The sequence below is a fragment of the Chiroxiphia lanceolata genome, chromosome 2 (genome assembly GCF_009829145.1).
Source record: "Chiroxiphia lanceolata isolate bChiLan1 chromosome 2, bChiLan1.pri, whole genome shotgun sequence".
Taxonomy (NCBI): Eukaryota; Metazoa; Chordata; class Aves; order Passeriformes; family Pipridae; genus Chiroxiphia; species Chiroxiphia lanceolata.
Window position 1 is genome coordinate 73,541,503 of NC_045638.1, and position 24,017 is coordinate 73,565,519.

The 24,017-nt window shown below is 36.9% G+C and overlaps 1 protein-coding gene across 1 annotated transcript in view; it reads left to right on the forward strand.

The window, feature by feature from the left end:
* The window catches only part of MIPEP (mitochondrial intermediate peptidase), a 74,519-nt gene that overhangs the window by 21,610 nt on the left and 28,892 nt on the right, over positions 1-24,017 (forward strand). Inside the window, exons 11-15 of the mRNA XM_032678580.1 lie at positions 8,965-9,118; positions 10,059-10,136; positions 11,141-11,345; positions 14,877-14,986; positions 20,035-20,109. Of these exons, the coding sequence (XP_032534471.1) occupies positions 8,965-9,118; positions 10,059-10,136; positions 11,141-11,345; positions 14,877-14,986; positions 20,035-20,109 (622 nt within the window). The remainder of the gene's footprint in view (positions 1-8,964; positions 9,119-10,058; positions 10,137-11,140; positions 11,346-14,876; positions 14,987-20,034; positions 20,110-24,017) is intronic.

Below are 24,017 nucleotides of genomic sequence, written 5' to 3' on the forward strand. Positions count from 1 at the left end.
CTAGTAAAGAAACTTGTTCATGGCTACTTTTTGTTAAATTATTTTTAGTTCTATGAAAAAAGTGTTGTTTGTTGGGAACACCATGTGGAAAAATAGCCTTTGTGGAATATGTGAGAAAACTGTCACTCTGTTCAATTTGAAAGCTGAAGTGGAAACTTAATGCAAAATTTAAAAAAAAACCCAGGAAATCTTTCAATCAAAGTGCTCAAAGAGGAGGATAACTTTCTATAATAATCTGTTTATAAGAAAGGGAAGGCATGCCCTCTGTTAAATCATCTAATGTGGGTGCAGAAAGCCCATTTAACTTACCAGTCGCTAAAGGTGACTAAGCTTTCTGAAGGAAAGCCCAAAAGTTGCTAAAAAGGATTGCTTTGAAGCAGAATTCAAGTTTCAAGAATTATTTCTTTATTCAAAACATTATGGAAGGGCAAAGAAATTGTTGCTGATGTGAAAACTAAGTCAAATCTAAAAGTTGTGTACAGTTTCGATACCAATATTCTAAATTACCCCTTGATCTCCTCCAAAATATTCTATGAAGTACAATTAACAGAAAGAAAAAAGGAATGTGAAATACAGGTGCTAGTTTATGGTTGATGAGAGTACAAAGGCTTTCTATTATTATTATTATTGTTATTATTTTTAAGAAATCCAGAGTCTTCTATAAATCATGGTGAAGAATATCCCTTCAGGTAAAGAATTAAATTTCAGAGTCTGGCAGGTAATGAAAATTGGAAGGGATTTTCCTTGTCTTGATCTCTTTAAGTTAACCTGAGGGGTTCATCTCACTTTTATCTTCCACTAACAAGATTTTTTCAAGTTTCTTTGGAAGTTTTGAGGGGATCTGTTTTATTAGAGGTAGTTAACTTAGTGTTCTATTTTTTGTGGATATCAACAGGATAATAATTTTTCTCAAAAAAAAGTCAGGATATATCAGGGACTACATTTAATAGCCATTGAGAAGAATTCTTGACAAGCAGCTCATTTACAGTTGTTAAGAGTCTGAGTGCTCATGTTCTGAAGAATGGTGATCCTGACTCAAATATCCCTAATGTCCAAGTTTATAAAAAGCGTTCTTAATAGAATAGATGAAAGTCATGCTACACAAAATAGTCCTAGCTTCCTTCCAAACATGCAGCTTAAATGAAAGTGATTTTAGAAGTCTGCGTTTTATTTAGACTCAGTGAAGTCATACAAGCTTAGAAATAATTATTTATAATCACATACTACATCTTTGTTCTTCACAGGGACACAGCCTTTTTGTTTGAAGCCTGCTGTTCTTGAAGAATAACCAAACCTCATTGTGTCAGTTAACTTCTTTTCAAAATTGTTTTTTAAATTGGTTTGGCTACTTTACTTCTCTTAAAAGTAGCACTGGGCTGTATACTGTAAAAGTAAGTTGTTTGGATTTTTTAAATGTAGTTAATCCTTCAGTATAAAGCAGGAATTTGTTACATCAAAGAAACTACTGTTTTCTTTGATATTTCTACTTTCTTTAGGAGGGTACTGAGATTTCTCTTTGTAAAGTTTCTGGGCTCACATTCTGACATAAAGTATATGAAAAAATGTTCATTCTGTTCTGAGCTTCGTTATAAATACAAATGCATTGCTGTTTGAAATCAGATGTTCAGAGTGAATTAAGTTAGTGGAATATATTTTAAGAAAAAGTGAATGCAGAGCAAATTTCTTTTGTTCATTTTTATGCATCTCAGTTTTTCACAGTTTTGGACATTTAGGCATGAGGGATATGCAATTCTACAGGAGAAACAAAATAATTAAAGATTCATTATTACAATAAAAGGGACTGCTTTAAACCTTGACTTTTATCTTTTTTTTTTTTTTTAAGTTAAAGTAACTAACTGAAAGTTTGGCACAGAAGGTGGTTATTCTTTTCCTCTGTAGATGGGTTCATGTGTATATTTGTTGATGCTGTTTCTGATTTGTGCAGAGGGAGTGTGTACTGGTGTCCATTTTTAAAAAAAATAAATGTTATATGATATTTCCTACATTGAAACTAAAAACAGTCTTTTTTTTTTTGATATCTAGTCATGTACAAGTTGTCTTGATTTCAGGAAGTCATCTTATGGATTAATAATTGTGTTTTCTGGAGTGTATGTCTGTAGCAGAAGTTTTGATACTTCCTTTTCCTGCTCTTCCAGAACTACATTCAGATCCTTTAGGTTTCATGTAAGGGCTTAAGAAAATTTACATGCTTATCCTTTTGAGATTCAGCTACACAATATGCAGTCCAGTCAGGGAAGCTGAAGTTCCAGAGAGAAGCAGGAGCTCATAGCTAAGCTCAAACCTTCTGCTAGTTACCTCTAGTTGGTACCTTATTAAGCCTGAAAGTATTGTAATATTTGTGTCTCCCTTTCTCTGGTGACATAGGCATCTTAAGGTGCCTATTTGAAGCGTCTGAATCACCTTCCTGGGGCCCAGAACTCCCATTTGAAGTGAAAGTATATCCAGAAAGGATGTTTGATTCTTGCCTTGGATTACTTAGCCGACCTGAATCCTTTTTCTTCCTTAGGAATTGCTGTAACCATGTTTCCATGTGTTTGTGGGCTTTGGAGACGGTAGTATGATGTTTTGCTAGAGACACTACTATGCCATGTGCGTGATCCTCCACACTGAATTCTGTCTGTCTGCTCTTCTGGAGCAGTAAGCAAGCTGCAAATTACAGCATACAAGCAAATCTCTTCCAGCACTTCTTTGCAGTATTTGTCATCACTAAATGGAGCTCCAGCTGGTTTCCAATGCAGGTTTTAACTGTCTGTCTCCAGAACATTAACCTTTCTGGCTAGTATCAGTAACCCTTAGCAGAAATTTTCCTGGTAGCAGAGTGCCTGTTAGCATAGTTCAGTACGGGTCATGATAATTTCCTTTCTGATTTCTGTTCCCAAAAATACTTGAATGCATTTCCTGTTGGAGATAAAATTGTAACTTGCCTGAATAAATGTGGAGGGTGTTTGCCAAAGAGTGTGCTCATATTAAAGCAGCTGCTTCTTGCAGTTTTATTTCAGTTTTTTACTATTTATTTTAAATGGAAGGCACGAAGCTGGACAACTATTCAAACTCACAATTGACAGCAGCTTGAAAATCATGCATAAAATGATTCTTAGAATGGTTGCTGCTTTAACATGTCATATAATAAAAAAAATTACATGCACAGTAGGATCATCAACAGTTATTAACATGTAGATTATGAAGATTGGTTTGCTCTGACTAGTGAGCATTTCAGGGGCAGGCTAAACTGTAGGAGTTTGGAAACTCTGCTCCTTCTTATGTAGGGTCAGTCACTATCAGATAATTAATGAACTGAAGTTTTTGTCCTTTCATTCTATTGACAGAGAAGTAATGTGCAGTGGAATCACAGAATTGTTATGGTTGGAAGAGACCTCTGGAGATCATCTAGTCCAACCCTCTTGCCAAGGCAGGAATACCTTGGTTTTGGTAGGGTGTTGTTGAGAGGGTTTTTTGTGCATTTACAAATACACTTAGTTTTACATTTGAAAAAAACCAAAAAACAACCCGATCAAAGGAGGACCATACACCTGGGATAGAAGATGGTGAACTCTGAGTTTTCCCTTTAGCTTCAGGAAAAATTCATTTTAGTCTTGGATCAGCTCTCAGAAAGGCTTTGCATCCTACACAGACAAGCTCTATCTTTGTTACAGGGCAATTTAAACTGCTAAAAGAGTGTATTGATAGAAGTCTTCATCTTGAAGTTTTATGTGGTCTTTTAGATAATCTGGCCCAGGTCAGAGCACGTCTTGAAGATACAACCCAGACCCTTTAACAGCATAAGAAATTTTGTTCAAAGAGCTGAGGGAAGAAAAGTTTGGATTGCTGTCACAGTTGCAGTCCTCCATTGCTGCCAAGAAGTTGTGCTACCATGTTTTCAGATTGGTATGAATTTGAGCACTGAAATACTGTGCCTGTGGAATGTTGTGTTCTTGCAGTTTCACTAAGGTGAAGTTGTAAGTGAGGTTGGGTAATCATAGCTAACAGATGCTTTTTTCTTGTCATCTGGAAACAATGAAGTTGCTAGTGGCTGCTACCATTTGAGTGCCTGGAATCAACCAAGAATCTTCAATAAGGGAACGTCTAGTTTGTAAACTCTTCCAAATACTTTTCCACCCACACCCATGTGCCAGGTTTAAGTTTTGTGGATCTAGTAGAGATTGCAGGAATTCCTGTTCTGTTCCTTGAGTACTCTTATTTTTGGGAAAGATTCACGTCTTTTAAATTAATTTCTTCCCTTTTCCCCCTTGTCCTCTAATTTTATCTAGTGTTACACCTTTCATTTTGCAGTGAGTAGCATTAAATCGTGAAGGTGAGGGCTCAGAAAAGAGTCAATCACGTGCTTGCTCTTGCCACTGAAAGGCAAGATCATCTATTAATAATAATTCCGGGAACTGCGTTTTTGGTTATAGGACATCAGCTTCAGATAGCTGAGGTTTTGGCTGATTGCTATTCCTAAGTAAGCCCAAAGAGAAAGTTTTCCTGGAATCAGTGCAAGTTTGGGGTTAGGCTTTCTTCAGTTATGGTTGGTCTTACTTAATTTGTGAAAACAGAGTTCATGTATGTATGAGGTAGGACCAAATTCAACACTTGGCAATTGAATCTGTGTTTTGGTGTCTGGAATGATCACTGCTTAGTGGGTATAGACTGGGATTAGACAAAGATTTTTGAAGATGTATTACACACTTCCTGGAGCTTTTTCTTTTTTAGTACCCAGTACTTATTTTGAAGTATTATTGATTATTATCATCTGATTGTGATAATTGCTTTATAGCATCCTTTTAACCCCTTTCTCCATAACTCCTATGACATTGCGCTGGCCAGCAAACAAATAAAAAATGGATGCCAGATAATGAGTGTAATAATTACTGCTGACTGCTGTCAGGTGTGCCCAAAAGTAATTTAAAAATCAGTTTTGTCTCATAAGACGCTAGTGGTATTTGAGGATTTTTCAGTATCTTAAGCTTTAATCTTGTTTGCACACTGATGTGATAGGCAAGGCAGAAATGGACAATTAAGTGAGATGAGAACCAGAAACATTGTTTTGTTTTGGCATTCTGTATAAAAAAAGGTTGTTTTTCAAATTTTTTTTTTGATTTTCCATTGGTAAGAGGAACATTAACACACATCTTTCATTAAATGTGGGAGAGGTTTGTTCCTGACAGTGTTCTACCAGAAGAGGCTTATATTAACTGTGCAGTTTCTACTAAAGTGGTTGTTTAGTCAGGACCTCATTGTACTCAAAATGTCAAGATTGTGACATCTTCAAACATCAGCTAGAATAGGGGACTGGTTTCTCTGGGGAGTCTGCCTTAAGGCATTATAGTCTGTTACTGCTATTTTTATGCGTGGGTGGATAAGTATCATGCTTTTTTCAAAAGACAAAACTGTTAGACTGATTTTCCCTCCACTCCCCTCACCTTGGATAGCGACAGTGTATTACAAAACACCTATCAGAAAGCCTTCTTCTCATCCTCATTATCGTGGGATAAGTTTATGGGGACAATGTACATGTTAAAGGAGGGCTAAGAATGAGGAAGAAGTGATCTTCTCCCTCTAATACACTACTGTCAGCTCTTCTATCCATGAAGAAATATCATTGCTTTCTCCTGCTGGTATGTATTGGTGTTTCTGACAGAAATAAAATGAAAAGTAGTTTCAGAGTTTTTTTCCTTCACCTCTCCAGCAAACACATTAGTTCAGTATTTCAACTGAATGCATTAATCCTTTGCAGTCAGCAGGAAATGTTGTCCTCATCTGATAAAGCTGGAATCTATCTCATACTGCAGCTGTGTGTTTTTAGTCCTAGGCTACATATAACAACTTCACAGAATAGTTAAGGTTTCAGGGGAGCTCTGGAGGTTGTCTGATCCAACGTCCAGCTAAAGCAGAGTCCCATAGAGCTTGGTGTCCAGGATCATGTCCAGACAGCTTTTTGATATCTCCAAGCAGTAAGACTCCACAGTCTCTAGGAGTAACCTGTGCCACTGTTTGGTCACCCTCACTGGAAAAAAATTGTTTCAGTCTGTGCCCATTGTTTTTGGTCCTGTCACTGGGCACCACTAAGAAGAGCCTGACTCTGTCCTCTTTGTACCCTCCCTTCAGAAATATATACTCCTTAATAATAAGATCCCTCTGAGCCTTATCTTCTCCAGGCTTAATAGTCCCGGATCTTTTAGCCTTTCCTCGTAGGAGAGACACACCAGGCCCTCAGTCATCTCAGTGGGCCTTTGTTGCATTCTCTCCTGTATGTCCGTGTCTCTCTTGTACTGAGGAGACCAGCACTGGACACAACACTCCAGCAATAGCCTGACCAGTGCTGAGTAGAGCAGAAGGATCACCTCCCTAGACCTGCTGGCCGTGCACTTCCTAATGCACCCAGGATACCATTCTTTGTGGCAAGGAACCATTGCTGGCTTATGTTCAACTTGGTGTCCACGAGGATGCCCAGGACATTTTCTGCAAAACTGTGTTCTTGCTGGATGTCCCCCAGCATATACTGGTGCCGGGGGTTGTTCCTTCCCAGGTGCAGGACTTTGTACTTCTCCTTTTGAACTTCAGGACGTTCCTGTCAGCGCAATTATCCCAGCTGTCAAGATCCCACTGGATGGCACCATGAACCTCTGATATATCAGCCAATTTGGTGGACAGTTTGATTGACACCCAGTTTGGTGTCATCTGCCAATGACTAGACAGGACTGGACCCAGTACTGACCCCTGGAGTGTACTGCTGGTCACTGGCCTCCAACCTTTGTGCTATTGGTCATCATAGTGCTATGTAGGATGATGGTATCAAATGTGACAGATGTGGTATCAAGTGATGTGACAAAAAGCAGTCTTAAACTATTATGGAAGTTCTTATGATTTGCTGCTAAAAGAAGGGTCATTTTTGCAGGTCTTGTAGTCTGTACGCAGGGAGAGCTTCAGAGTAGAATCATGAGGGCTGAAGCACTTAGTGGTGGGTTTAAGTTTTCATGTAACAATCTGGGCAGAAGGTGATCAGAGGGTGATTCTGTAAGAGTCTGGAGACATTTATCTGCTAAAGTTTTCCAAAAAACGCCACTCTTGAAGGAGCTGTGATACTGAGGACTTGCTGACTTAAAAGTTCTCCAGATATTCAGCACATACCCTGTAATTCTGTACTTCTGGGGGGGCTCTGTGTGTGAATCAGTGTCCTCTGTACTCCAAATGTCTGTGGTTTATATGGAAATGAACTCATCTCTTCTGCTTTCTTTTAGAGACTTGCTTACAGTCTTTTAATCTAACTTGATCTAAACTGATTTGTATCATGCTTCCTTCCGTTCTTTTGGTGTAATGACTTTCTGAGTAAGAAGGAAAACGTGTGTATGGAAGCATGCAAAATGTGAGTTCAAGTGTTGCTATGTATCTAGAAGAAGTGTGTCAGTATAGTAGAGGCAAAATCTGCTTTGTTTTCTATGTTCTAGTAAAGTAGAATGGAATACACTGGCTTTAGCTTCTTGCATTTGTAGTGTGAAAATAAGCAAAATCTTGTACCTTAACATGTCTGTGGCTTAGAGGAGTAACTCCACCCTGCTGTGCCTCGCAGTGCAGTGAAGTTGAGTAGTGAATCGTAGCTGCAGTTGTAAGCAGCACATTGGCAAATGCAGTATCCCCAGTGGGCTTAATTTTTAGGTCGTCTCTGTGTGGAAGTGGGAAGGAAGGAAGGATGGTTGAGTGAGTAGGGACTAATTGGCTCTTTCACAGCTGGTCTATAAGTCTTTTGATCATAGGCCATAAAACAGCATCGTTCTCGTCTTTGGTGTCCAACTATTGTAATCTAACTGATGCTAGAAGCAAAGAAGCTAAGAAGCAAAAGCACAAGAGCATGAAAGATAGAAGGGAGTGACTGTGATTCTCTAGAGTTAAAGTCTTTAGTCTTAGACTCCAGAAAATGGTGTAAATAACACTTGGACTTTGTATGTGAAATGAGGAGACAAGAACATTTTTGCCATTTGCGGTGCATGCACAGCAAACAGATTCCAGTTTTGATTTTGCTGTTGCCTCCAAAGAGTTGTGTGGTCCTGAGCAGCTTGTGAAAGGCGTAAGTTTACAAAGCATTTGTCTGCTTGATACACTTGTAGTGTGTTTAATTTTTAGAGTCAGAGTCTCAGGAAGTTTGAGCCCACTTATAGGTTGCATACATCTCTGAACTACTTTTTGAACTTTTTGTTCATTCTCATTTTATATGTGTGCATGCAGATGTATGGTGTCTTCCTTCCTATGATTGTCTTCTGTGCTCCAGTGTCTTGAACATAGTTGGTTGGTGATAGGCTCAGGAAGCTTGGCCATGTTTGAAATCCATGTCACATACTAAAATCTTCATGTGACCCAAAGCTGCAAGATACTTTCTACATGGTTCAAGAGACTCCCCAGAACTTGGGGTGTGATTTGTGCATGGGAGGTGATTGTGTCTCCTTAGTGTTTCTGTCACTGAAAGAAATAGTGAAAGACAAGACTGCAGAGTCAGCAGTGCTTACCAGTTGGTTTCCTGCCCTAGCTGAGGATTTGGCTTACGCCACAGCCAAAACCAGCTCATTTTTCTGATCAGTCACACAGTGCAACCTTGGCATGGGAAAGGCACTTGAGTGCCAGTGGCCTCTTGTGGATCAAAAGCCGCAGCTTGGCCACCCATTGTATTGCCATGGTCTGTTTAGCTACATGTTCACCACATTTCTGCAAATGATAGTCAACATCTGTTGAATTTGGTGTCCAAATTTGAGTACAAGAAAAATCACGTTACTGTTAAGTGCTGTGCTGTAACTAGCCTGTGATTTAGTTTCACTATTTGAAAAATAAAGCATGCCTAGTAAGGGCCTTGGGGCTGAATTAGTGTATTTTGTCACATCTTGTGGCTTGAAGGTGAAAATGGTAGTTTATGTAGCTCTGCTAACTGACTGATTTGGGATTCTTGTATTTGCTTAGGTACAACATTGATCCTGGCTTGTACTGTCCATTTTTCTCTCTTGGGGCATGCATGGAAGGTTTGAACTCTTTGTTCAGTCAGCTGTTAGGAATCTCCCTTTATGCTGAGCAGACAAAGAGAGGAGAGATTTGGTCTGAAGATGTTCGAAAGTTGGTAAGTGTTCTTGTTCCCAGCGTCCAAAACCAAAGGGAAGATAGACAGGGCAGCGTGTTCCTGTGAGCCAAGTCAAATTTTTTTTTAAAATTACTTGGGTACCTATCAAAAGGACAAACTCGTTGTCTAATTTTAGTTCAAGTTAGACCTCAGGGGCTTTATACTTTCTAAGTGCCTTTTGTATGTTTGGTATTTTATGAACTTCACAATGTCTCTGTGTAGGGTGCCTGAATCAGAGGCAGTTTTTCTGTTTGGAGATTACTGCTGTACCTTTCAAGATGTCCTTTTGAATGAGCCCTGCTAGTTTTTTTAGTTTCAATTTGTAGATAACCATAGATGACTAGAATGCTGTAGGTGTGGATCCTAGCAGTCATGTGTCTTTGCCTCATTTTTTTAACTCTGTATGTCATCTTTACTTTGTGACTGATTTTTACGCCTTTTATTTTTCTACCCTCTTTTTAGGGGTGGGTGGAAATAAAAACTTGGGCAGTAACTTGGGCAATAGCTTGCTCATCAAGTTCCCAGGTTCCTCTGTTGTCTTCCCTACATTTATTGACTGTCAGATCTTCTCCGCTGCTTTTCCACCTCCAGGCTCCAGTAAGAGCTGCTGTTCTTTATGTCCTGTGGGTCAATTTTAATTACTCCTTCTATTTTTATATCCGTGGTAAATTGGCTTCTGTTTGACATTTGAGGGCTGCTTTTAATACTGTTCTGTGACTGATTAGTTTTGAGTGAAATGCGGAAATGTCTGTAGTTTGAGAGACAAGCTGTGAATTTTCTCTGTATAATTTTTCAATTAAAATTACCAACTGATTTTACATTAATTATTCCCAGTTCATTTGGCATTTATTAATTTTAAATCTTTGAATTAGAATATTGTGTCTTCAATTTACACATCAGTGCTTTCACTGTGGAAATGATACTCTTTTTTTTTCTTCAGGCTGTTGTTCATGAAACTGAAGGTTTGCTAGGATACATCTATTGTGACTTCTTTCAACGACCTGATAAACCACATCAGGTAACATTTTTTATCTGATTTCAGTGTGGGTTTTATTTGAGTAATGAGTGTAGCATTAGTGCCATTTATGTTCACTGTAAGTTTTTCGTGAAAGTTATCTCGATTTAAAATAAATTAAATTTAAACAGGGAAAGTCTGTGACTTGAAATGTGCTTTTAGGTAATATATTTTTTTGTGAGTAGCCGTTCATTTAAAAAACATCACCCAATAGGCTGAACTCAGACTCTTTGTGGTACAGAATAACAGGCACTATGAAATGTCATAGAACTCTGTTTAGAGAAATGGTAGATATTTAAACACCTATTTTCTGGTCTACTGTTCATAAGTAGGAACAATCTGAAATTTACACTCTCTAAAGGTAAAAGCTCATAATGAAAACTAATTTTTATTCAAAATTCTACTTAAAACTGTAAATGGTTCTGCCTTGTGGCTTGCTCACTACCTGGTGCCAGTATACTATATGATGCACTACAATACACACTTCACTCAGTAGAAGCATCTGCAAATTACCACCTTTAGTGAGGTGATGAGTGGACAAATTTTAAATCTACATTAGCTTAATGTACTACTCTGTTTTGCTAATATTTCACAATAGGAGTGCTGTGTGGTATTAAGATAAAGAAGTTACTGCTGAAGAGTGAGAGGAAAACTTAATCTATACATTATGGATTTGACACATCAGTAAATTTCTTTGAGCTTGTGATATTTTTTTAGAAAAACTGAGAGGTTTTGATAATTCTAAAAAACAATATTTTCTAAGAGCAACATGGTGTTTTCTTTATGGAATAAAGTAATTTCCATATGAATTTGAAGCAAATAATAAAGATGGAGAAACAGTGAGCTGCTATTGAACAACACTCTTAGTGATCATTGAATTCTACTTGTGTAACTGAGTATATGGTTAGATTTAACAATTTAGGTTTAATTTAATAATTTAATAATTGTTTGAATATCATTGATGTAATGACATTGGCTGTCCATATGTTTGCGTTTATCCTGAAAAGGATTGTCACTTTACAGTTCGAGGAGGAAGGCTAAGGGAAAATGGGGAGTACCAGCTACCAGTTGTTGTTCTTATGCTTAGCCTTCCCCATTCAGCAAGGGGTGCACCAACACTATTAAGTCCTGGTATGATGGAGAATCTCTTCCATGAAATGGGACATGCTATGCATTCTATGCTGGGAAGAACTCGGTACCAGCATGTCACTGGTAAGAATGCTTTAATAGTGATTTGTTTTGTTTTGTTTTAGTTAAATGTTTAATTTGCAGAAGAAAAGAGTGGATTAAATAAAAAAAATCAGAACAAAACAAGAAAAAAAAGAGTATGAACTAGCAATGGTTGAGTCATGCAGATAGTTCTACACCTTTGAAGACTTGAAAATGCAGTATCAGGTTCTCAGATATTATCTAAAATCAACCAAACAACTCTTGAATATTATTCTTTTTCTAATAAGAATTAGGCATTTGCATCTCTTCTTTATGTACTGTTGATCTTTGTTCTATTGTTGGTACCCACTCTTGCAAGTTTGCCTTATGTGGCGTTTAGAATTGTTGGAACAGTTGGAGGATTGAAAATAGATTAAACTAAAGTTGTATCTGGGTTGGAAATGATTTAGGAAATTGAATGAAGAAGAATTAGTGAATTAGGTCTTGCAAAGAGCATACACTAGCAATATAGAAAAATCTGTAAAGCCATGACTTTTCTACCTTATTCTGATTAAAGCAAAACTGATACATTGAAAACATACTGTATTTGCAAGTGTAACTAACTGGTGGGCCTTTTAGTCATACATGAGTGAACACAAATGAATATGCAATCACAGCTTACTGGATGCACAGGAAAGGAATATTGCCTTTTTTAATTTAGGCTCCTTTCTCAAGTAGTGGCAGTGAGTGTATTGGCTGACAGGTTGCTGGCTTCTATAGCCTTCTGCAGTTGTGGCAAATGGGTCCAAGACGTGCTGGCTAAGGCTGCTTGGCATGCTACTTTTTTTGGCTGTGGACAGCTTGGTATATTCTTTTCTATAACAGTGTGCTGAAAATCCCAAGTGCAGTGGACATTTACTTATTAAAAAGCCCACAACTGAACAGATGCAATTGCGGCTTTCTTGTCTGAAGAATTTTTTTTTATGTTTTACTATTTTTACATTAGGCTAATGATACAAAGGGGTGTCCATGGTACAGTTAATATTTTATCAATACATACCTTTGCACCCAGAGGCAAAATATACTTTTTTTTAAGTCTTTCACATAAAATTAAAATATGCTGAGCTGTTTCTGAGTATGGCTCTACTGGACATGGTTAAAACAACAGAACACGGCATGTGCTCTTTCAGTATAAGCTCTGTGTAGTCCTTGGGACAGTTAAGGGCTCTCCCCCACTGCTTCCACTCATATAGCCTTGCTCATCTTGACCTACAGGAGTACTTACATGCCCAGAGTAACTGCTTTGGTGAGAGTTCTCTTGTGCTGAATCATGTGTCTGCATGTCAAAGTCTTAAAGGGGCAGGAAACGGCTAATTTTGAGGCCTCAGACTTTCCAGGAGCCCCTCTGTATGGTTTCAGTGTTGCCTTAGCTCCAGGCAGTCCTGTATCCCAGAGGATTTAACTCGAGATCTAGCATTGCAAAAGCAGTGATGGAGGTCAGAGGTCAGTGGTGTTGTTTCTGCAGAGAATCTTTTTTTTTTTTTTTTAGGATTTGGAATGCTTAGCAGTCAAAGGGCTTGTCCCAGGGATGTCTGTTAGGGGCCATCTCCTCTCATGAAACACTAGGGTGGCAAAGTATGGAAACAAGATGACTGTAGGCTATCGTGAGAACAAAAATTTTGACATTCTAGTTGAGATGAGATGAGTATTTGACATCTTTCCTGCTCTCTCCCACCTTCTTTTTCTGATTACATTCCCAAATATTCAGGAACCCATCCTGCCCTCAGTGGGCCCAAAACTTGGATACTACCGTATGTTTTTGACTTAAGATGTGCTTCTTTTTAAGCTAATCTTTCATTTGACTATATGCATTTATTGGTTGTTTCATGCATATGTATGTATAAGATTTTTCAAAATGTGGCCTTATATTCCATTTTAGTTTATCATGCGGTATAGAATACCTACATTTGTTTTACAGGAGGGCTAACTTATCCCAGATAACTGCCCAACCTTTTACCTTTCTGATTTTCAGATAACGTAAATCATGAGTTTCTTCAATGGTTATTAAAAGAATTATGTTACTTTGTTAAGGAGCACTGAGAAAGCATAAATACCTAGACTGGTGTAGTTCTGCAGGCTTTTGTCTTGGGACCTGCCTTGTTTTAGGCTTTTTAAAAATTATTTTCAAACAACAACCAAAAAAGACTACTAATGAAATGTGATGGCACAAAAGAAGGATTGGGGTATTGCATAAGAGCTGAATGACTGGATACTGAAGTCTTAGAAGTAAAATATAATTCAGAACTACACAGTGCACATCATGCCTTTGCAGAGTACAGAGAGAATTTATGCTTGGATTTTTCAGCAGTAGTGGAGAAACAGAAGAACAGTTTTATGTATTAATGCAGAACTGCATATAGTCTGTGAAAGAGTCAAATGTGATTTGAAATTGCATCGGAGCTGTATGTAACAGCAGTACGTGTTAGAATGGTAAAGATACTGGTGAAACCTCATGCAATCTTGGGCATAGTTTTGTGTCTCTAGTCTGAAGGTGAGTTCAATCTGAAGCAAGTACAGTGAAGAAGTGCAATGGATAGTTTTTTAGACTTATCTTGCCTTTGAATAATGATGGCTCTTAGAATATGGTTTTTCTCAATTTAGGAGGTAAAAAACTGTGACAAATGGTGTTTATGCTAAAGAATAGTATTTGTCTGAAAACATTGAATATAAACATATTATAAATTAAGATTAAAAATTAGAGAAAGGTTTATAAAGATGAAAGGAGTGATTTTAAAAAATAGTCTTCAAAAAATAGTAAAAGCTTACACAGATTTAAGACTGATTTTGAATGTTGATATTGTCTCTAGCAGACAGGGATAGAGGTAATAACCCAGTGGGTCCATTATTAAAGCAATTTTTACATTGCTGACTTTAAGACAGAAGTCAAAAATTCAACTTTGATTTGGTGATGTGTTATGCTTTTTAATAACTTCCATTGTGTAAGGTGCTGATAAAGATTAGCGTAAATAAGGTTTTTGGGAAAGTACTACTTGAAAATACTAACATATTACCTCACTGCACTTACACAGAACATGTCTTCAATCTACAAGATTGTTCCTTGAATGAATGACTTGGTGTTATAAAGTGAGGTTAATATAAAACATAAGTAAGCTCAGCAAACAGATGGAAGCTAAAAATTGTAACTGTGAATGGGATTAAGGCAGAGTTTTATTTACATTGTAGTTTAATTTAGGTTTAGGACACTTAAATAGATTTGGTGTTTCATGTAGGGCCAGTTTGGCTACAGTCTGGTTTAGTTTAAAAAGGGTGTGATCCAGAGCTTTATAAGGTGCCTCACCCAGCTGTTCAAATATTTTGTTTTACTTTGTGATTTATAGTAAAATGTGTAGGATTATAATGAAGCTTTTCTGGCAATATGTACAATAATGGAAATAAAATATTGACTTAATAAATGAAAGAACGTTAAAGTTCACCAAAAGTCCAAACTGAAAGTTGCAAAACCTTTTGAGAGAGTTAACTATTTGTGTTAATGGAAATAGCAAATGCTAATATGTACAATCATTCTACCTCTAGGGACCAGATGTCCTACTGATTTTGCTGAAGTTCCCTCAATTCTGATGGAGTACTTTGCAAATGACTATCGAGTGGTTAACCAGTTTGCAAGGCATTATAAAACAGGACAGGTAGGGAAATATAATGTGTAAAATATTGAAAATAGGAATTAATGTATTTAGGAAAAGAATAATATTTTTATGTGTAATTTATCAATAATGTTTAAAGTAGAAATAAACAATGGATAGAAAATATTTTAATATTATAATTTCAGTTATTCAGAAAAAAATGTAAGTATTGTCATTGCAGAAAAGATAAATGTAATCTGCAAAAGAATACCAGATTCTTATATCCAAGGTTCAAATCACATACTTAAAAATTTCAGGCTTTTTTCTCTTACCTAGTGTAGTAGGTGAACAACTTCTGTGTGAATTATTTGAAGTATTTTAATTTAATTACAGGTAAGTTATGACAAAAGTAGGATTCATCACTGAACTCTCTAAAGTCTATCTTAAAATAAAGCTCAGGTACCAAATCATGGACAAAAATGGAAAGGATCTGCAGTGTTTACAAACTCCCATTTTTAACACAGTATGGGGTAGTGATTGAAATATTTTGGGGTGAAAACCATAGTGCTCTATTTAGGATTAAATTAGGATTAGTTAGATTCTGTTAGATGCATTTAATGCATCTCTGCATTAAAACTCTGATACCTTTTTTACATGAAGCTATTGTGTATCAGTCTCCTGCAAGGATCTGCTTTCTGTGGAATATTTAAAGAACAGTGCTCTTTGGAACAAGGTGACTTTTGGTGATCTCTTTAAGATATGGCAGCAGAAAATTATTTGTATTTGTACAGACATTTCAAAAATGCTTCTTAAGTTGTGTAGTGTGTTACACTTCATTGAAGCTTTTTATCCAATACTAAGCATTCAGTGTATTTCAGTATTGTGGAAGTAGAATTATGTTTGCCTCCATTGAAAAGTTAGGAAAATATGTTGCTTAACTTCTGTTTTAATAGATACTGTCTGAGAAATTTGCTCTGTAAATATTTTTTTTTTCTGCAACAAAGCAACCATTTCTGTAGAATTGATTGCACTGATCTTGTTGAAACCTGGGAGTTAAGTGTACCCAGGTCAGGAGTGTTCATCATTTATATGTTTGAGTCCACATACTGAAATATTGCTTTCTGGTGTTCTCTGTAAAGTTCATGTAGTGTTTGAACAGCATGGAGTTAATCTGACTGCATATGAGTTTAGAGAATGAGCTTCACTAAAACATCTGAAAGAGATTTGTGGAACATTATTTATGGCTTTATATTTTCAAAATGACTTAACAAATCTAAACCATGTTTAGTTTCAGTGCAAAAGCTAAGAACCAGACGCTGTGTCCCATTTGGCATTTCCATAAACTTCTTCTGTTTATTTGTGGTGAAATCTTCCTCTTTCAGAGAGCAATTGAGAGAAGTTTGATGTAGAAATTCAGTCTTGAAGGGGGCAAGAATGGATTATGCTGGAAGACGAGAAGAAGAGCCTGAAACTGCTCTGTGGCTTTTGAGGGCTTTAGATGGCTTCCTTTTAATTGCTTTTTGAAAATTTTGAAATGGATTTTTAAGCCATTATCCAACATATATAAATCTGCTTTTGCTTATACTGGTTCATCTAAGCTGATTTTAAGAACCTAATATCAGATTTCTGTGTCTGCCATTTAAATATGAATAGATTGAAGTAATCTTTTCTGTTCTTGAAATTTAGTGATTGTTATACTAATTACTTTTATCTGTTGTGTATATGTTACAAAGTACTTTGAGTAGAAAATCCCACCTTTCTTACAACTTCTTTTTAGAGATCTTTTTAGGGCTTATTTTCTCTGCTTTTTCCCTGATTAATTTTTTTGTTGTGCAAATAGGAAATTCAATCTTTGTTTTTCCCCTCCAGTTTTTCAGTTATTTGAAAGAAAATGAGTCCACTTCACCCCCTTTTCAAGGGGAAGTAAGGAAGGTGGATGAAAAAGTTTAAATGTGAAATTTGTAAAACCATTTAATCCAAATGTTGTTTTGTATGAGAATTTCCACTGAGTTTCTTCTTATGAATTAAGAGACTGAGCTTTTCTGTGTGAGAAGGATCTTTTCTGCAACAACTACACCAACGTAGCTCTGCTGGACATTGACATAAGGAAGGCTTTCTACCGACCCAGCCTGAGGCAGAGGCAATGCAGATAATCTGAAAAAGCATCCTTCTTTTGGCATTGCTGCATCTACGTTTTTGCGGGTAGACTTCAGGTTGCATAATTTTTAACAGTCCTATTGAACATAATTACGTCAGAGAAACTTGTTATGTGCACTGTCTGAGCTTATGATTGCCATTGCTATAAAAGCCAATTGTAGAAGGACTTATCCTTGATGATCCACACTTAGGATTGTTGCTTATGCTTATGGGAAGAGGAGGGGGGGAAGAGGTGTTTTGGTTATTAAAACATGTGAACTGTTGAAAACTGTATTTCAGTAGCATTGCAGAAAAAATTGGTTGGCAGGCTTTCAAAGATGAGAATGCAGTCAACATTTAGATGTAGATCATGAGGATGTGGTCCGAAGTATCTTGAAGTTTACAGAAAGCTTGTGTCTGCTTTCTGTCCATTTTTGATGGTTGTGTTGTTAAATACTGAGGAGTGACAAAGCTTGCAAGCTCTTCTGGCAAAAGGAGCAAGTCTTTTGAATTTAGTTGTAAAACCTGGCCAGTACAAAAATGTTTGTTTCAAGAAAGTTGCAAGCCTACTTTTTCCTTCCATCTGAAAGATAACTCAAAACAGAAAATCCTTGAGATAAAAAAAAGGAATAGAGGGGACTGTGTTAATTAGTTATTAAAGTTGAATTAGTCAGGTAAGCTTATGAAGTCAAACCATACCGAAGTGAGGTCTGCTTAAGCAGACAGTCTGGTCATGGGTACCATTCTGTACCACTGTGTTTGTTTGTTTAATTTCATTTGTTAATTGCACAGATATGTGGTAGGTCTGAGCTAAATCATTTTAAGCTTGTGTGTCTTTGGAGGCTCTCTTTAATAAAGGCCAGCGAATTCAGCTGTTCAAATTTGAACTGAGTTCATTTTTCACAGAGATGGAATTACAAGGACAGTATTGTATTAGCATGATTACAGAAGTAAACCCACAGATAGTTAACAATTGTAATGTATTGTAGTTCCTACAAAACAGTAAGGAGTTAAGAGTGCTTTGGGACACAGGGAATTCTGTTCTTTTAGCTACCATGAAAAACATGCTGAAAAATTCATTCCAAGACCTTCAAATTACTTAACAGAGAAGGATGGAAAAGTGGAATGCAAAGTAAAGCATATAGTATTTAGATTTAAAAAACTGAATGGTTATTCAATTAATAGAGTTGTAACCAAAGCTCTGTGAAGGCTGTCTTTCTTTTAGAAGGAGGATGACTGTTGCATTCTGGTTTTATCCAAGAGCTCATCTTTTAGGATAAGTAAAATACTCATGCTGATTTTTTTTTTCCTTCACTCAGCTGCTTATCAATGAGCTGTGTGAGATTGCAATGAAGCAAGGAGGAAGAGTTTCTATTGCCTGAAACAGTACATCTTCCTGAGTTCAAGACCTCAGCATATCTGTGTGCATGACATTCACAGAAACATACCTTAAAGAACAGTAGTGATCTTTGAAAAACTCTGTGCAGTAAAATTTTGTTTCCCTGAAATCTTAAGTATTAAGATCCCAAAGGTGTTTCAGGGAAAAATAAGTGATCTCTTTATCAATCTTTCAATTTAATCTATTTTTTTTTTGTATTTGTGAAGGGTAATATTGGCCCAACAAGGATATACTGCAGGACAGGCTTCATGTTTGTTCGTTCACTTTTATGTGTTGAAATTCAAAAGCTGGGCACATATATGACAGGCAAAATAGTGGATGTTGTTCTATACCATTCTTGGCCCAGCTAACTTTTGACTTGGAGAAGAGGTTAAAAGCGTTAGCAAGTATTGCATAAACAGCCATGCAACTTGATAGTTTTTCTTACCTGCTTCAAGTTCCAGATTCCACAGAGTTAATTCATAATATTTTCTTCACTTATGTGTAACTTCTCTGAGCTGGATTTTTTATTCTGTGAACATTGTTTGTCTTGAAGTCATATCATTTGCACAGAATCTAAACATATGGCTCTGCCATATCTATAGACTTTCTTGTATTATTTCTTAAACACTCTAACACACTATAAAAAGCATAGGTATGATTTTAGAGTCCAGTTTAATAGTGAGCATTACACTGTACAACTTGTAGTACCTTTCTTAATATTTTAGCAAGATCCTAGTTATTTTATCCATATTTAATTTGTTTGGTTAAGGAAGCTGCTAGCCAAAAAAAAAGAAAAAAGAAAATGTTTGCTAGGGAAGACATCTATGGAGAAGCTTCAGGAAATGATGGAAGAAGTATAAGGTCAAGGATTCATATACAGATATTCTAAAAAATCTGGCATTAAAATGTCTTTGAATATACTTGTGAGCATCTGGATGGAAAGTCAAAAAGAGTTTGCTTAATGACTTGAAAAGTGTCTGCGACTTTCAGCATGTGGTGGCATGGATAATTTTATTGGCATAGATGTGGAATAAATTCAACTTTGTTAAAAATTTCAGAGGGTAGATATTTACTGTTCAGGATGACTAAATATTTTTGTGTGGGTTATGGTAGAAGGTCTGATGCTGTCTCAGTTGAAGTTATGAAAACTGGACCAGCTCAGTGTTATGAGTTATGTGGGCCTCTTGTATTACTCAAGTGAACTCTGCTGAAAGATCAGTAGGAGAATTTGTTACAATATCTGCTTTTGAGGATTAGACAGAGTGATCTGGGGGGGCTTTAACTGCTCCAATCTATTCTTTATCTCTAAAGATAGTAATGACATTTTTAACAGGCATATAAGGGAATATGACATCAATTTATAGAAAAACAGAGACACAGTGATTTCTCTGTTGCTATGTAAATTACTGCTGATATCTTAATTGACTGTTTAATGCTTTGCTCCGCAAATGAGATTTCCTTCCTCAATGCAAAGTACTTCAAATGTGGTTTTATTACTATCAAGTTTTTTTGTATCCTCAACCTCTTCTAGTAATTACCATCCTGTTTAAAAATGTATAATAATTCTATGATCTGAATTTTTTTTTAATTCAAGCCACTACCCAAAAACATGGTGTCAAGACTGTGTGAGTCCAAAAAGGTGTGTGCTGCAGCTGATATGCAACTCCAGGTATGTTCTTTGCATGCTAGTTTCTACTCTCTATTCAGAACTTAAAGAACATATTTTAGTTCCTATGATTTTACCAAATTTTAGTTTTAATGTAGACACATTATCTGTTTTTTTTTTCTTAATTGTCATGTTTGTTTTTCTGAACGTGTTCTGTGCTGTCTGCTTCAAGCTAAATGCCTAAATCTGTAGGAAAATATAATAAAACTCATGGCTTTGAAAATGTTTGCATTATCAGAATTCCCAAATGTGTTTTAAGATTGAATTCTTGAATTAATGGAATCATTTAAGGAGAACTTGAAGTAGAGGACGTATTGGATACCTGAAATTATTAAAATGTTGCAGGACTGAGAGATACAGGCCACCTTAGAAAAATCAGACCATCATATTTATTTACTACAATGTGATTTGAGCTCCTTGTCTTCTGTAGCTCCACTGTGAAAGTGACGATTTATCACATTGGAATTGCTGGCTGAGCTGTAAGCATGTAAGATTTCTCTCTCACAGTGTTAGGAGAAGCAACTAAATTCATAAACCTTTATTTTCTCTGGGTAGGTGCAATTGATCAGTCATTCACATAAACAATCAGTGTTGCTGTTCTTCAAAGAAAGTAAGGGAAGTTAGGGTTCTATCTGGTTCTATCTAAAATGGGTATTTGGTCTTTTTCTGTCATACAACAGTGATTCTCCAATGTGTACAGTAGCATTAGCATCCCGTCAAGGGTTTTTACAGTGCGAGTTTGGCTGCATTTAGTGTGCTGCAAGTTTCTCCTGTGTGATTTTTGTGATTTTGTTTTCTTCTTTGTTTTGCCTTAAGCCAGAAGCATATAAGTTTTCCTTTTACAGTTAACCTGGTGTTTAGGTGAGATAACTCTGCTGGTACCTTAGTAAAGTTTAGTTATTATTTTTGAGATGTAGAAAGAAACAAATTTAAAGATCAGATTTTTGTAATTTTTTGATTTGAGGAGTTCCCAAATGATCACAACCCTGTCTCCAAGCTTGAGTTGCAGTGGTTAACTGAAGTTGATCTGGAATTAAAACTAAGTTAAATATTGGCAGTTTGCTCTGTGCAGTTATTTGAAGGAATTTAAAATTAATCAGAAGTCTGGATTGTGGACCTGTAAATTGTACACACGTCGATTACATTAATCAAAGCCAGACTTAACACTGTTTTCAATGTATACATGTATTTTTCATTGGTAAACCTAATGGACTTTTGAATTATGCTTTCAGTGCAGTGCTGGCTGTCAGCAGCCAGGGTTGGCTGAGCAAGTGTCAACAAGAAGGGTGCTATCTGTGGCTATACGTCTGTGACATGCAAATATAACTGCACCCTCTCTGCAGGCCTGATTTTGAAATGCACACTCCTGGCTTTGAAAGATTCTCATAGAGATATCTGATAATCTAGAAAGAATGTGGGCAAGAATATAAATAGTTCATATAGGAGGTTTTTATTGGGGGCAGAAAAATTCTAGATGGAAATAAAATTTGTGCTGCGAATGCTTAATTGTGAACCTCTATTCATGAGTGCACAATGCATGTGTGGATTAGTAACCACCAAAGTGATGATCGAGTCCTTTCACATGTGCCCATTCTTTCCTGGTGTGTCCATCCATAACAGCTATGTATAGATCTGACAGATTTCCTTTCAGCTTTTAGTATGTATTTGCCATAATCTTGTCAAGGTTTGAGACCAGATTGACAGTGTGGAGGCTAAATGGGCTTGTATACCAAGAACACTGTAAGTCGCAGATATATTCACAAGTGACATGGCCTCCCTGTCCTGCGGGGTGACAGATGGCAAATTCCAAAAGGAGAGGTCATTGCATCAATTGCTTGTGTTGGGCTGTGCAGTCCCCCTGCTGCTGTTGGCCTTCAGCTGCTTTTGGGGCCCCTGTAGGGTCTGTCTTGGAGTGACTCCACACCCCATGGCTTAAGAACTGGGGAGAGAACATCCACTTCTGGTGGGCTCAAATTCCTGTGGGTGCCTAATGATTGACTGGTGCTGGCAATGATGCAGTGATTAAGCAGGCTGCTTGCCCTCAAATTACTCTTGTGCAACTAATGTTCAACCCGTTTCAACTCATGCCAGATGACCACAATGCCACACTGAATAGTATTATTCATTTCCTACTTTCAACACTATGTTTTTGAAGATTCCAAATATAAAACCTGCAGAAGTGTGCGCTCATTTCAAAGAAACAGATGGCGGGGCGCTTCTGTGTATTAATTCAGAAAAAATGTCCCAGAGAAGTTGACTGCATGGCAGATATAAAACTAATATGTTCCTTTGTAGAAGTACATACTGTTATTGATACAGATTTAGAGGTATAATAATTAATTGAAGAAAAATACCCTGTAGTCTGCAGTTGCCAAAGTATATATGTGCTAACTAGTGTATATACCTGAAAAAACTGTGAATGATGATTCTAATACCTTTCCTTCAGACTTGGCAAAGACTATATTCTATCTTGATGGCTAGATGCTATGTAAGCCATATTTGACCTTTAAAAGAAGGAAAAATGCTAAAAAATATTCCAGCACTACAGCAAACACCTGAAGGTTCTTTTGTGGTCTGTTGAGAAAATAAGTCTATTGGCATGTGAAAGTAAGAAATGCTGCTGCTTTTTCTTAACTATGATACCTCTGAATTTTCTTTTAGGTCATGTAATCAGTTACTCAGGAGGAAAGATAGGAGAGTTCACGCATCTTCTCCTAAGGCTTTTGCCAGGCAGATTGAGTCCCAGAGTCTTTCAGTCAGTAGTAACTTCACTGGAAAATGCATAAGTGTTCACATATAAATGCTATTAAGCAGACAAGGAACTAGAAAGAATTGGAATCAAGTGAAACTAGCAAGTATCAATGTAAGTGCAAAATAGAGAGACAGTATGAAGATAGATAACTATTTGATGACCTTTTCATATTTTTAGGTCTTTTGAGAAACATGTTTTACTGAAATTAGAAATCATCTTCTAGCTACTGCTTAATATTAAGTATTAGCTTGCTCCTCAGCAATATCACCTAAAATCCTGCGGTCCTGGGATGTGTCTCCCTTTCCCATTTCAAAGGCCTGTGTAAACACACAGAGCTGTGGTTTGTAGATGGGAATGTTTATGGGTAGAAAGTTCATCCAAGTTTATTTCCAGGCATGGGAGTTTTTTTTAACTGTGCTGTCCAGGTGGTCTGGCTCATAGCTTTCTTCTCACACTCTACATGTGCCAGGATCAAGGGAAAGCTTATAGCTGACTTCAGTGACTCATTTCCCTATCACCACATTGCTCTCTAGGCAGTCCATTTCACTGGCCTTCAGCTGACATTTCCTCACTTCATAGCTGTGAGTTGAGTTCCACCTTTGACCGCAAACTACTTGACCCTCAGTTTCACTTAGAGAAGGTCCACTGCAGTGCAGTCCGCTCCATCTTGTGAGGAACACTGAGGAGTAACTGCAAACTGGTCCTAATAAAGCTGAGAGATAGATAAAAGAGAATAAAGGTTGTGCTGAAGCTGAATGCTAAAATCTGTTGTGGGATGCTGAGGTTCCTGTTTGGTTTGGGTTTTTTAGAGAGGAGGGGGAAGTCAGTGTGAAATAACTCCTGCAGAGTCACAAAGGCCTAGGGTGACAGGAGAAAGCGAGCTTTCTAGGACTGTTACATCAGGTAATTTTTGGGTCTGTTCATGTTACTTACTGTTGGTCATATTCTCAGTCACCCTTGCTACCATAAATGCTGTAGCTTTTGTTAAACTATGTTGAATAGGATTCTAGAGACCAGCTCTGAGAATGAGAAGTATTAGCAAAGGCATTGTAAAACCTCTTTCTCTTCTAAGATAAGAGTAAAAAATATTATAGTTTTTACAGTCCAGTCTAGGTTTATCTTTAGATTTTTAGTTTTTCACATTATCGATATAATGATG